At 36.8% G+C, this 13,217-nt stretch overlaps 1 protein-coding gene across 9 annotated transcripts in view; it reads right to left on the bottom strand.

Annotated features, from left to right (window-relative positions):
- Positions 1-13,217, bottom strand: part of CEP128 (centrosomal protein 128) — a 478,155-nt gene that overhangs the window by 247,789 nt on the left and 217,149 nt on the right. For all 9 annotated transcript variants that reach the window (XM_058292841.2, XM_058292852.2, XM_058292854.2 and 6 more), the window contains 2 exons: positions 4,250-4,426; positions 70-129 (listed from right to left, as the gene is read on the bottom strand). In XM_058292841.2, the coding sequence (XP_058148824.1) occupies positions 70-129; positions 4,250-4,426 (237 nt within the window). The remainder of the gene's footprint in view (positions 1-69; positions 130-4,249; positions 4,427-13,217) is intronic.

The raw sequence follows: 13,217 nt of genomic DNA, 5'->3' as shown, positions 1-13,217 counted from the left end.
GCTAAACCAAATAGGATGCCTTGAAGGTCATAAATATTACAATAAACTTAGGATTCAAAACATAATTACCTTGCTTTCTGCTAACCAGCGATGTGGGTCATTATATATATCAGGGACAGATGAAAAACACTACAAAAAAAGAAAAGAAATAGTCTATTAGAAATAGATTTTTCTCTGAAATGAACTTAGAGAAATTAAATTCTTTACCATTAGCATCCAAGACTTTTGTTCCTAAACATAAGTGTTTAAAAAGAAGAAAGTTTATACCAAGTATTCTACCAAATCCAAACTACCATTTATGTAATTATGTATAAATGTATTTGTTTATGGACTGTAAATATTGAACCCAAATAGAGAGACACAGAAAAGTCAATTCTCAAGTGCTATTACTCTGGGCCTCTTTGGAGACTGATTCCATGGATTTCTTCATGAGAAGAAGCCTCATTTAAAGCAAGTTTACTTCATTTTTGTTTGTTTCTTTCCTCAGTCTTGTTCCACATACTGTATTTCACAGCTGGTTAGATTTGATTACAGGGAAACTTAACTTCATCCCATTTATTCTTCTTTAATTTTATACTATGAAGGCCATTTGTCTCAGCAATGGTTTTCTAGAACTAACAGAAACTAAACAACATACCCTCATGCAAGCATTGATTTATATCTCAAGATTGTAAAAAAAAAAAAAAAAAAAAATCCTACAAAAGTAGGTTGCCTATACCAGCTACGCTGATTTCCTTCATACTAGCTCATTTGTAAAACTATTTGTCATCTGGTTTTGCTGTATGACTGAGGCAAAAACATATACAAAGGTAACTGTTGGGAACTAAATCATGTTCCCTGCAAAAGGCACGTTCCAGTCCCAACCCTTGGTCCTGTGATGTGAACTCATTTGTAAATAGGAGCTTTGAAGAGATCAGTTAAGGTGCACCTAAACTGAATGAGGGTGGGCATTAATCTAATATGGCTAAAGTCCTTATAAGCAAAGGAAATTGGACATGGAAAGAGGAAACCATGGTGAGCAGCCAGAAGTTGGAAGTCAACGCAACCAGGATTAAAAAAAGGGAAGTCATTGCCATGTGACAGAAAAGCCAAGGAGCAAGAATCACCCGTAGCCAGCCCCAGAACACCAGTTTTTAGGGAGAAAGGATTGCCTTGCTGAAGCCTTAATTTTTTTACTTCTCCTAGGCTTAAATCATTAGCAATAAATTCATACTTTTTAAGCCAACCCGTTGTATTATATTTGTTTTAGCAGTTAAAAATGAATACAGTAATCAATGATTTTATAAATACAAATTTTTCTCAACTCCTCTTTTCTTTGAATCTGTGCTGCATATGATATTTTTGCAGGATTCCTTCTAGAAATTTTCTGTTTAAAAGTATTCTACCCTTATGCTCCAGCAAGAGAAACTACTCTTACTGGCAGGTATTTCCATATCTCCTGATGTGTATACACATTACTCCCCTAAGAGGATACATTAGGTAATTCACTTAGACATATAAATACATACCAAGTGCCTTCCACATGCTGTATACAAGTATATCACCCATGTTTTCCTCTATCTAAATCCCACCCAACTCTCAAACCTTGCCTTTTCAGTGAAAATTTACCTAATCACCCTATTTCATAGTGTTTTCTGCTCTTCTAACTCTCCATTGTGTTAAATGTTTATAAAACATTCATCTGTCCTTGATCGTAATATGGCTTTATTATTCTTTATAGCCAACTTTGTCATATCTTTCAATTAAATCTTAAATGACCTAAATTATATTCCTCAAAATTGGCATCTAAAATGATTTAAGTAGAACAAGAAATGTTTGATATTTTGTGATATGCTTTACAGATTTGTATATAGTTTAGTGTTTAAACTTTGACCACTTATGAGAGTGATATGGCTTAATTTCTCAAATTTCTCAAATACAATATACCATTAGTATTACTGGCTGCATATCAAGATGTCAAAATCAGTAAATAGGCTCTAAGCACTAGTATACTGTTCCAATCATTTGTCATAAAAAAGAGGAAGACATAAGCCACAATATATTTTAATATATAACCACAAAAGGCACTACATAATAATGACAACTAACATTAATTGAATACATACTAAGTGCACGATATTTCACTTTCTATCATATACCTTCTATATATTATTTCAATTTGTCTTCACACTAGACCAACTTCCAAATGAAGAAGTGAATTCTTAGAGAGAATAGAGATCACATAATTTGTCCAAGGTCATATGTTAGCAATTTTGAGAGCTGCAATTTGAATCTAGATCTGTATTTTTCCAAGTCACTCCTTCTTTAACACTCTACAACTGAGTGTTAAATGAATATTCACACCAAATGTTATAGGAAGACAAAGACTAAAATAAAACATGAAACAGAGCTAATCTATTAATTTGAGCACTTATAAAATATTGGCCTATGACAATTACAAATGTTTAATTCAGACACTTTCTTAATTGTTTTATAACAGTGGTGGTTTACTGGCTGTTAGTCCTGAGGTTTGCAAACACTGTATGAATTCACCCAAGAGGAATAAGTATTAATATGGTGGTTGGAAAAGAAAAAAAAATTAGAAAGAAGATCAACAATCTCCAGACTTTTTTGTTAAATATGTATTCATCTAATCTATTCCACAACATGGTCACTCTATATATAAAATGACAGGAATTTTCATCATCAATATTTCAAAAATGAACAAATGACAAACTCTGGAATTATTCCCTTTTTGAAAGCATACAACATGATTCTTCCATGGCTCTCCCATAGTACCCTGAACTACAAAGCAAAGAAACAATTATATCATTAACAAACCCTAGGTGATTCCTTTGAAGGGAGAGTCAGTGACCTTGGGGTATATAATTTTTTAAAGCTTACAGAAACCAAACAATAGAAGTTACTAATGGAAAAGGAGCAGTCCATAACAAAAAAACTGGAGGTTCTTTAAAAAAGAAAAACTGAAACAGAATTTCCATTCTTTCAGATTTACTTTCTACCCTTGACTAGGATTGAATTAGTCTCTTTCTAGGGGAAGAGGTGTAAAGATCCATTATCACAATCACTCTATTCCTGAGAACAGGATGCTTTTTAGAAGATGTTGAACGGTTAATTTGCCCCTCATAAAGAAATAAAATATTTAAGCCATTTGCTGACTATATACTGTTTTACCCTGTAATTATCTATAGCAAGGTTTACATATCTTATAGCATGATCCAAATGTTTCCATTCTTACATTCTTACTTTACTGAAAACAAACCAACCTATCGAACATGATAATATGTGCTTTTCTTAGTTGCAACTAGGGTTTTCAAGGTCACACATCTTCAGAGTATACATATATAAATAAGACTTGTCTTAAATACAAACAGCAACATTATACAGGAAAAATATGCCAACATTATAACACAATCTGCCACCCTGAAGGTCAGCTTTTCCCCTAAATCAATTACTTCTCAGATAATGCTTATAGCTGTCAAACTAACATTTGAACCTAAAAAAAAATTATAAAAATAAATACTGTAGAAATTCAATCAATTTTATAATATTCTATCAGTTGAAATATTTTTAAAAAACTCAAATCTTAAGATACCTTCACGTGGAAAGAAAGAATTATAGTTTTATGTTCTTTTTAATAACACTTTAGAGAGGTTAAAAAAAGATGGAGAGGAAGAACCAGAAAAAAGATGTGGAAATAGTAGTATGAGAGGGGAAGATCATTATAGAGGAGGAAAATGACAAATGAATGACATAAAAAAGAAGAGACACTTAAAAATAAAAAACACTTGTGCATGATACTGTAATTTGAATGTTGCCATGTCATCCAATAAAGGAAATAGAGGGGTAAATGATGACCGACCTATTATAAGCTATGAATATAGCATAACATAGCAAAGCAATACAATGCATTCTGTAGTAGTACCAGCACTAGAACTGATAGTGATGCTTTCCTTCAAGGAATTCAGAACATCTATGATCACATCTATTTTTTTTAACCATTTAACTAGGATCATAACTTGAGTAGTAATACTCCACTTAAGGGTAGAAAAACTAAGATAAACAAACATAATTTATTTAAATAGGGAAGGCAGATAGCAGAGTGACTAGTGGTTAGAATTCAAAGTGAGATCCCCAAAGTTTAAGAATTAAAATGTGACTACCATGCCACCAGGCATTAAAATCCCATTATAATCATATATTAGGAAATTAACTGAAAATCTAAGGCACAATGAGAATTCATAATTACTTTCAATTTCTCCATTGAGTCACTGGAGAAGGCTTTACACGCTGTATCTATTTCCTTTCCTATCACACCAAGAATGGATTCCTGCTCAGTCTCCAGACAGAGAAGTTGATCCTTGAGCTGCAATCTGGCCTCTTCCATCCTCCTTAACTGTTCTTCATCGTTGCATATATGTTTTTCCTAAGGAATTGATAAGAAATAAAAAGAGATATTGATTATTAAGTGGATGCCAGAAATACTGTCATTTCTATACAACAAACTCAAACAAGTGAATTAGAAAGTAGATCAGACACCCTTGGTCCCTTTGCTTTACTAAAATAAAACACATTTTAACACTCATTATCTGAGGTTAAGCTATAGGGAGTTCAGAATTAGGACAGATGGAAAATGGCAAGTGGGAAACTTAGCAAAGATAATTATTATAACTCTGTTACCAAAGGCAAAAAGCAAAAAAGAACCTAAAAATAATCTTTAATCATTTTAGAAATATAATGCCATTAATGGATCGAGAGTAAAACCTGGTGCAACAAAATTGAGTGTGAGCTTTCAGTAAATATTAGTACAATCCTAGAGAATGCAAACTGCCAAATAAAAAGCGTTTTCTCATCAAAACAGAGTAAAAAAAAAAAACAAGTATAAGTTTTCAATTCAGAAATACAATATAAATGCTTTTGAGCCTTGACATTTTGATAAAACCAAGATGGTGGTACTTTCCAAGGAAGCAAACATACTTAATGAAAAGGGTTTCTAGGGAACCTTTAAGAGATCACAAGAACTTGGGGTCTCCTTTGGCAAAATAATTCTTCAACATTACATTTTTTTTACAGTACAAATTTATTTATTTAAAACAGTTACAAAAAAGAACAACAAAATAGAGATTATGCTCAGAATTATTAATGCTTTGGTTAGATCAGGTAGGATAAAAAGGTAAGAAATGGTATTGGGAAAGGGGAGCATCTGCGAACTTCTAAGGCTTTAGACACAGTGAAGTTGATTATATGTTAATTCAAGCATTGCATACTGTGGAGAACAGTTGGGGGATCAGTAATTTATCTACAAGGAGCTCCATACAAATCAGATCCATCCAGACTGCTCCAGTGCTGTCTTCTATTCCTTCAGAACCTAAAGCACCTTGGTAACAACATTCACATCGGTTCTTCTCCACCCCATTCCCTATCCATATATTCTCCCTTGCCCTAAAGGTGCTGTGCAAGCTGAGAGCAGCCTGCTATCTGCAGTTGGAAAACATATTGTAAATAGGAAAGATGTAGGGGACAACCTGTTTTGTTTGTTTTTTTTATATACTTTTTATTTTTAAAAGATATATAGATGAAACAAAATGTTACATTAAAAAATACAGGAGGTTCCCATATGCCCCACTCCTCACAACCTCCACTTTTCCCACATCAACTTATTTCATTAGTGTGGTACATTCATTGCAATTGATGAATACATTTTGGATCACTGCTACACAGCATGGATTATACTTTACATTGTCATTTACACTCTCTCCCAGTCCATTCAGTGGATTATAGCAGGGTATATACGTCCTGCACCTGTCCCTGCAATATCATTCAGGACAACTCCTGAAAATGCCCCCATATCACACCTTATTTTCCCTTACCTTGCCTCCAGCAACTCACATGGCCACTGTCTCCACAAAAATGATGTAATTTCTTGCATTGCTAGGGTCACAAAAATTCCAGTAAGTTCACATTAATCCATATTTTATTTCTCTATCCTGAGGACCCTGGGATGGTGATGCCCACTGCACCTCTAAATTGAGAGGGGGTTTAGATTCAACACGGCTGATGGATGGGATTCTCCTGCTTGCAGTTGTAGACTCTCTTGGTTCCTTGGTGAGGTGGTTGACCATCTTCACCACCCTGTTAGCTGACCTGGGTAAGTCCAACAAACTGGAGAGTAAGTGTTGCAATTCTGCTGAGGCTCAGGGCCCAGCTGGCACATGGGCAGTCCAGAGATTCAAGCCTGCTGGGCATACATCAACCCTGGTGCCGACCACAGGTTCAGTAAAAGTGACAGAAGAGGCATGTGTAGAAGTTACAACTGTGTCAAACTCTATCACACGCAGGAGCACAAATTCCAAAGTAGGGTCCACTGGCAAGGCAGTGAACTCCAGAGCCATATGCCATGACCATAGGACCTGGGTGTCTCCATAGCCCTCGAGAGCTCCAGTACCTGTGGTTGTATTTACTTTGGCTATCTCTGAGATCTTGCTGAGATGTGTGTAAGTGCGACCCCTCTGATATCCTCCCAACTCATTTTGAAGTCTCTTAGCCATATAAACTCATTTGTCTTTACCATTTCCCCCCTTTATTCAAGGCCTTTTTCTAGTTGCATCACCAGCCAGAGTTTGGTAGTAATTCCTCAGTGCCAGGTAGGCTCATCCCCAGGAGTCATGTCCCACAATGGGGGAAAGGTAATGCATTTATATGCTGAGTTTGGCTTAGAGAGTGGTCACATTTGAGCAACATGGAGGCTTTCAGGAGGTAACTTTTAGGCACCTTGCAGGTGTAGACCAAGTTGAAATTTCAAGTACACAGGCTCATATGCATAGCCATCAGTATCAAGTACTCATCATTGGACTATCCTTCTTCCCTGGTTTTTGCCTTTGCACTTGGGTATTGTTACTGTTCCGTTGGAAAATGTGACAGAGCTCCCCAGGATGGGAACTCAGCACTCCCTCAGTTGTTGTGTGAAACTCTACTCCCTATGTCAATATCCAATGAACATCCAAACATATCTATATACCCAATATGCATGTCCTAGCGAACACTCTCCCACCCACGCATTCCCCATCAATAACACCCCACACCAATGCTCTTCCCCTGCTATAGTTGAACCCCTCTGTAATATAGAACTTCTTAAAAAATGAAGCCTAATATATTGCCCAATTCAATTAAAAGGAAAATGAAATAGTAATGATAGGTTTAAAGATTAGTAATAAAATACATAACAATTTTGAATAAAATTTTTAAAATTGCAGTATTAAAAAAGAGAAACATACCATTAAAATTTTTTTTTGATGTTTTGCCTTTCATCACTATAATAGGTGTTGTCCTGTATGTACAGTGGCAAGGCAATCTCTTCCAATTCTTCCTCAGTGTCTTACATCTTTTTTTTTTTTCCATTATATCTTCAAAGAAGTTTTAAGTCATAGTAAGGTCACATAAAGAAAATAGGGGATTCCCATATACCCAACATCCTCCCCCTTTTCCCTCTTTCCCATAAATGATCTTTTTACACATGGATGTTACATTTGCTACAAGTGATGGTACAAATACTGAAACATAACTACTATATGGTCAGTAGTTTACATTAAGGTTTACATTTTAGACCATGCACTTTTATAAATTTCTGGTGAAACTGAACATGGCCTGTATCCATCACTGCACTTCCATTGCCCCCCAATTATCTCCTCTTGCATCTATTCTATTCCTCTCTCTCTCCCCCCTCAGGGACCACAGTGACAACCTAGCTTCACTGCTTGAAGGACAAGATTCATAGATACTTGCAATAATGTTGAGGCTTGACAAGCGAGTCTGTCCTCCCCCATGAGGAGCCACCCATGCTCTCGAAAGACACCCTCCCTTCTGTTTGAGAATACTGGGCCTCTCCAGGATGGGGGTACAATACCTTCCCATCCATTGTATGGGTCTCCATCCACTGATTTAACACACTATGACAAGAGGAGCATTCACACACTCCCTAGAAGCCTGCCCATGTGCACCCTGTGTCAAATGCCCCCTCCAACACCCTGAACCAGTAACCCTTCCTTATTACATATTGTCGAAAGAGTTTTCTCAACATTATAGTTTCAACCATGTACCTGCCAATCCCCCGTGTTCACCTCCCCTACCCCAACACTCCTCCAATTCCATGGATCATCAACCCATCCTCCCAACCCTAGCCCCAATCAAGCCTGCACAACCCAACCCAACAGTATCCCTATACCCCCGTCACATCCCTTCACTGCACAACTACTTACCTCCACCTTATCACAGATTTCGCCACTGTGGGCATTGGCTCACAACCTTCCTCTCGCCCCCTATTTCCTGTAAGCCTGTCTTCCAGACAGCTCTCTGAGACAGCTCGATTTGTTTCATTCACATCAGAGAGGTCATGTAGTATTTGTCCTTCAATGCCTGGCTTGCTTTCCTCAAAATAAGGTCTTCAAGATTCATCCTTGTTATCCCATGTGTTAGTACTATATTCCTTCTTACAGCTGAATAGTATTTCATTGTATGTATATACCACATTTTGTTTATCCATTCATCTGTTGATGGGCATTTGGGTTGATTCCAACTTTTGGTGAATAATGCCACTATGAACCCTGGTGTGCATATATCGGTTCATGTTCTTGTTTTCAGTTTTTCTGGGTATATACCCAGCAATTCCATTATATGGAATTGCCATCATATGGCAAATCTATAGCTAGTTTTTTGAGGAACCATCAAACTGTCCTCCACAATGGCTGGATCATTCTACATTCCCACCAGCAGTAGATGAGGGTTCCCATTCCTCCACATTCTCTCCAACACTTGTAGTCCTCTCTTTTATTAATGGCTACCAGTCTAATGGGTATAAGATGGTATCTCATTGTAGTTTTGGTTTGCATTTCCCAAATAGCTAGTGATATTGAGCATCTTTTCATGTGCTTTTTAACCATTTGTATTCTTCTTTGGAGAAGTATCTGTTTAAATCTCTTGCCCAATTTTTAAATGGGTTGTCTTTTTATTTTCAAGACATAGGATTACTTTATATATGACAGACTTTTTTTAATACTTCCAAGTTTGCCCTGAGTACAGGCAGTCTCTTCCCTATCAGAATCTAAGTTCTCTTGAATGCAGTACAAGTATCAAGCAAGTGAGGGATCAACCCTGCTATACCAGAAAGGCACTAATCACTCATAGCTCACAATTCCACGCAACTGCCTGAGGGGAGGTAGAGGTGAATCCATTGTGTCACCAGCTGCCTTTCTCTGAAGAACCCTAGTCCTCATGACAGTCATAAAGACAGAAACAAATGCTTGCAAGCACAACAACAGGTACAGGCACATGGGCTGCTGCCGTGCACTACAGACAGGAACCCAACATGAGGCCATCTTTACTACTGTGTGTTGGTAGGGGAATGGCTTTAGGATCACAAGGACTGAGTCTGCAATCTACTTGGGGGAGGGTCTAGCTTTAACAGGATAACTAATAAAAAAACCTTTAGTGTGAAAGTGCATTTTATTACTATTGCTCCTGCTTGGGAGGCTTAACAGGGCAAATCATACCACCTCTCCTCCTTCTGCCCCAGGCACTGTATATAGTCTGCACGTAAGCAAAGAGCACAATGGACTCAAGCCCTCTGGTCTGAAGACAGAGCCTAAAGTTGAAAAAGCAACTAACAGCTGCAAAGACCCATTGTTTATTTTATTACTGCATAATATAGGAGACCTTCCCTAACCCAGGGAAGTTGGGAGTGAAGTTTTCTCAAAAAGAGCTATCAGGTTCCTGATCAACATTCATCTATGTGTTTTGGATTTCTTTCAATTTTTTCAATAGACTTTATTTTCCTTTTGTATGGTGATACCAGTAGTGCATAATATTTCGTAAATAAAATATACAATAAAAACTTTCTAACCTTCTCACAAATCATCAGTATGTTACATTGATCGATACCAAAGAATATTTGGCATCTATACAAGTCTCCTGATATTTTAATCAAGTTCTAATAACAAACTGAGTTTTTCAAATGATGACATATATTCATATTAGAATAAAACCAAATACAGTCAGTTTCTGACACAGTTACAAAATAATGAATGGTAGGGTGCAAAAAATGTTATTAGTATCAAATCATGTTAGCTATGAACAAATAATAATCTTGTGTTGAGTACTTTGACTTATCACTTGGTTTCTGACAACTTAAATGATCATAACACTGACATTCAAGTACAGTTAATAATAACCAGATCCAATGGCATTTATTGAATTGCCCATTCCACCTTAAATTGTGAAAATCTGTCTTTTCCACAGTTGGTTCTCATAAGTAATGATGTAGTACTGAATAAAAATAGAATATTTTTCTAATACTCCTAAAAAAAACAATAAGCCCAGGAATAGTTTTTGCTGCTACTTTCTATTTTCTTTATAAAGAATACTTGGGCCCTGTGCTACAGAAAAATATGAACTACATTTTATCATTACAAATTAATCATTACTGTATAAAGCTAGTTTTGTAGTCTCAGCATGACTTGATTGAGACAAAGTCTTCAGACAAATGTCCAGCTTCAAATGCCTCACTCATTGACAGTCTGAGAAGTTTATAATTAAAAACATGTTTAGGCAGACTGTTAGCGTTTTGTTGTAATGATGTATTTAACAAAGAGGAAAATAAGCTTAATACTGTGAAGATTTTTGTTTTGTTTTGGCTTCTATCAGAAATTATTTCTATAAATTCTTTTGGGGCTTCTGAGTCTATTCTCATTAACAGTATTTAAATATCCCTCAAGTTCTTCTTTATGAGGTAAAATGATCCAAGATAAAGGTTGATATATTTAAAAAAATGTTCACAACTTGGTGATGTTTCATCAAAGAATTTTTTTTAATGTACTAGTTTAGTTGAATGATCATCATCGCTAACATTTAGTTGTGGAGAAAGAAGGATCATCCTGAACTTTCCAGGAGCCAGCTGGTACATGAAAAATGGGATCAACATGGTTTTTTTTTAATGTGATATTTTCACCATCTCTCTTAGTGACCAAATAAAAGTTCTCTTCTATATTCTGAATATATACACCATTTAGAAAAATATATAAAAAATAGATAATAAGATGTATGTGGAGATGTGGCTGGCATGCTTAAAGAAATGCCAGGTATTGATTTTGAGAGCATATAACATCCTGCTCAGGTAGCACCAGTGTACAATGATGTGGCAACATCACTCACATACTGGCTACTGTTCTGAGATCACATGAACTTGGAGCCGTCTTTGGCAAAACAAGTCTCTATCATTATGATATACCAGGTCATTACTAAAGAAATTCAAGTTATTGCATAGGCCTTAAAGAAAAATAACAGGATCACTAGAACAATATGTCCAAACAGTGAACCAAAGCCATGATGGTTGGCTATTATGCATTCAATCATTATATAGTAGCTTAGTGGTCTTTAATCTAATAAACAAGGACATCCATTCACTGTCAATTAAGTATGAAAGGTGTTTTACCAAAAGAAATGCACATATGTTGTTTCAATTCAACTAAATTTGGAAAAACAAAGTACCTTCTTCTCAAAAAGCCAAAGTTTTTTCAGTCTGCCTTCTACTCCTTTCTCCAGCCTCATCTCCCTCCTTTCTCTCTCTCATATCTGACTACTTTTAGGTTCTCAAACATACCTACTTATGCCTCCCTCAACTACAAGTGATTTGAACTCTGCCTGAAGTTTTACTTCTTCAGGCTGGTGGCCAAGGGATGGCATTAATCTTGATGAGTTCACCTTAGTCCATCATGTGAGTCTGGATCTCAGCTTTGTAAACTTTGTAACTGTACTTTCTTTTCTTTTTGATACTCAGAGTAGAGCTCTCTTTTAGCAGTGACATTAAGCTCATAAGAGACTAATGTACAAAACAGAATTTCATTCAATTACCTATTTTAGTTTACAATGGGAACCATAACTGCCATATGGATCAGAATGCTTGTGTCAGCGTACGCAGCATATTTTCTCCCTGTTGGCCAATCTAGGTGGAAAGGCAAATTATAATCAGAATGTTCCTTAACAGACAGGAAATTGGAGCAAGGGCAGCTCATTTTATGAAATAATGTTTAAATGGTATCAGGCAAAGGGCAGCCTGCATGTCCATCTGCACAACAGGGATTTACTAACCCCCAATAACAGGAGCAGTCCGTTCTCCTGAGCAGTGTATGGATAGAGATTGCCAAAGTTTATCTCCCTTTCTTTTCTCCTCTGTTCACATTCAGTTTCTATCCAGATTCCTCTCTGTTTTTTAATAGTCTTTCTTTAGATATATTGATACCATTACCAAGTCTGGCTCTCATCTAGGAGGCTTTCTGAAACATTAATGACCTGAGGCTCTAACAGTATTTGGTGATTGTATATTTCACTTTTTAGAGAACAGTCTTATTGCCAGGATAGTTGTCTCCCCTTTGTCCCTATGAACCTATCTTCTATACTACTTATCTTTTAAATTCTATCCTTCAAAACCCAGTCTTCTTTCTTTTCCTGAGTTCCCAAAGCTGTACATTATTTATACTAATTTTTTAAATTGAGCTTTAATATAATAAGTGTGTGTCTACTTGTCTTCCTCACTAAACTGCTAATTTCAGGAGTCCACAAAACAGGTTTACATTCATCTCTCTTTTTTTTTAAGATTATTTATTTATTTCTCTCCGCCCCACCCCACCCCTAGCCCCGGTTGTCTGTTCTCTATGTCTATTTGCTGCGTCTTCTTTGTTTGCTTCTCCTGTTGTCAGGGGCACAGGAATCTGTATTTCTTTTTGTTGCATCATCTTGTTGTGTCAGCTCTCCATGTGTGCGGCACCATTTCTGGGCAGGCTGCACTTTCTTTCGCACTGGGCGGCTCTCCTTATGGGGCGCACTCCTTGCACGTAGGGGCTCCCCTACACAGGGACACCCCTGCATGGCAGCACTGTGCATGGGCCAACTCCACATGGGTCAAGGAGGCCCGGGGTTTGAACTGCGGACCTCCCATGTCGTAGATGGTCACCCTAACCACTGGGCCAAGTCTGCTTCCCTACATTCATCTTTAAACGCCAACATTTTTGTGAATGAATGATTCAAACTCAAATTCAACACTATAAAGATCATGTGATCAATTACTGTTCAGATCGATGCCTTCAAAAGCTTTAAGATTTTTCATTTATTTCGTCCCCCCCTCCACCCCCGCTGTCCACTCTCTGTGTCCATTCACTGTGTGTTCTTCT

The sequence above is a fragment of the Dasypus novemcinctus genome, chromosome 3 (assembly GCF_030445035.2).
Source record: "Dasypus novemcinctus isolate mDasNov1 chromosome 3, mDasNov1.1.hap2, whole genome shotgun sequence".
Lineage (NCBI taxonomy): Eukaryota > Metazoa > Chordata > Mammalia > Cingulata > Dasypodidae > Dasypus > Dasypus novemcinctus.
The sequence above is the reverse complement of the archived record's forward strand: the minus strand, read 5'-3'. Positions and strand labels throughout refer to the sequence as shown.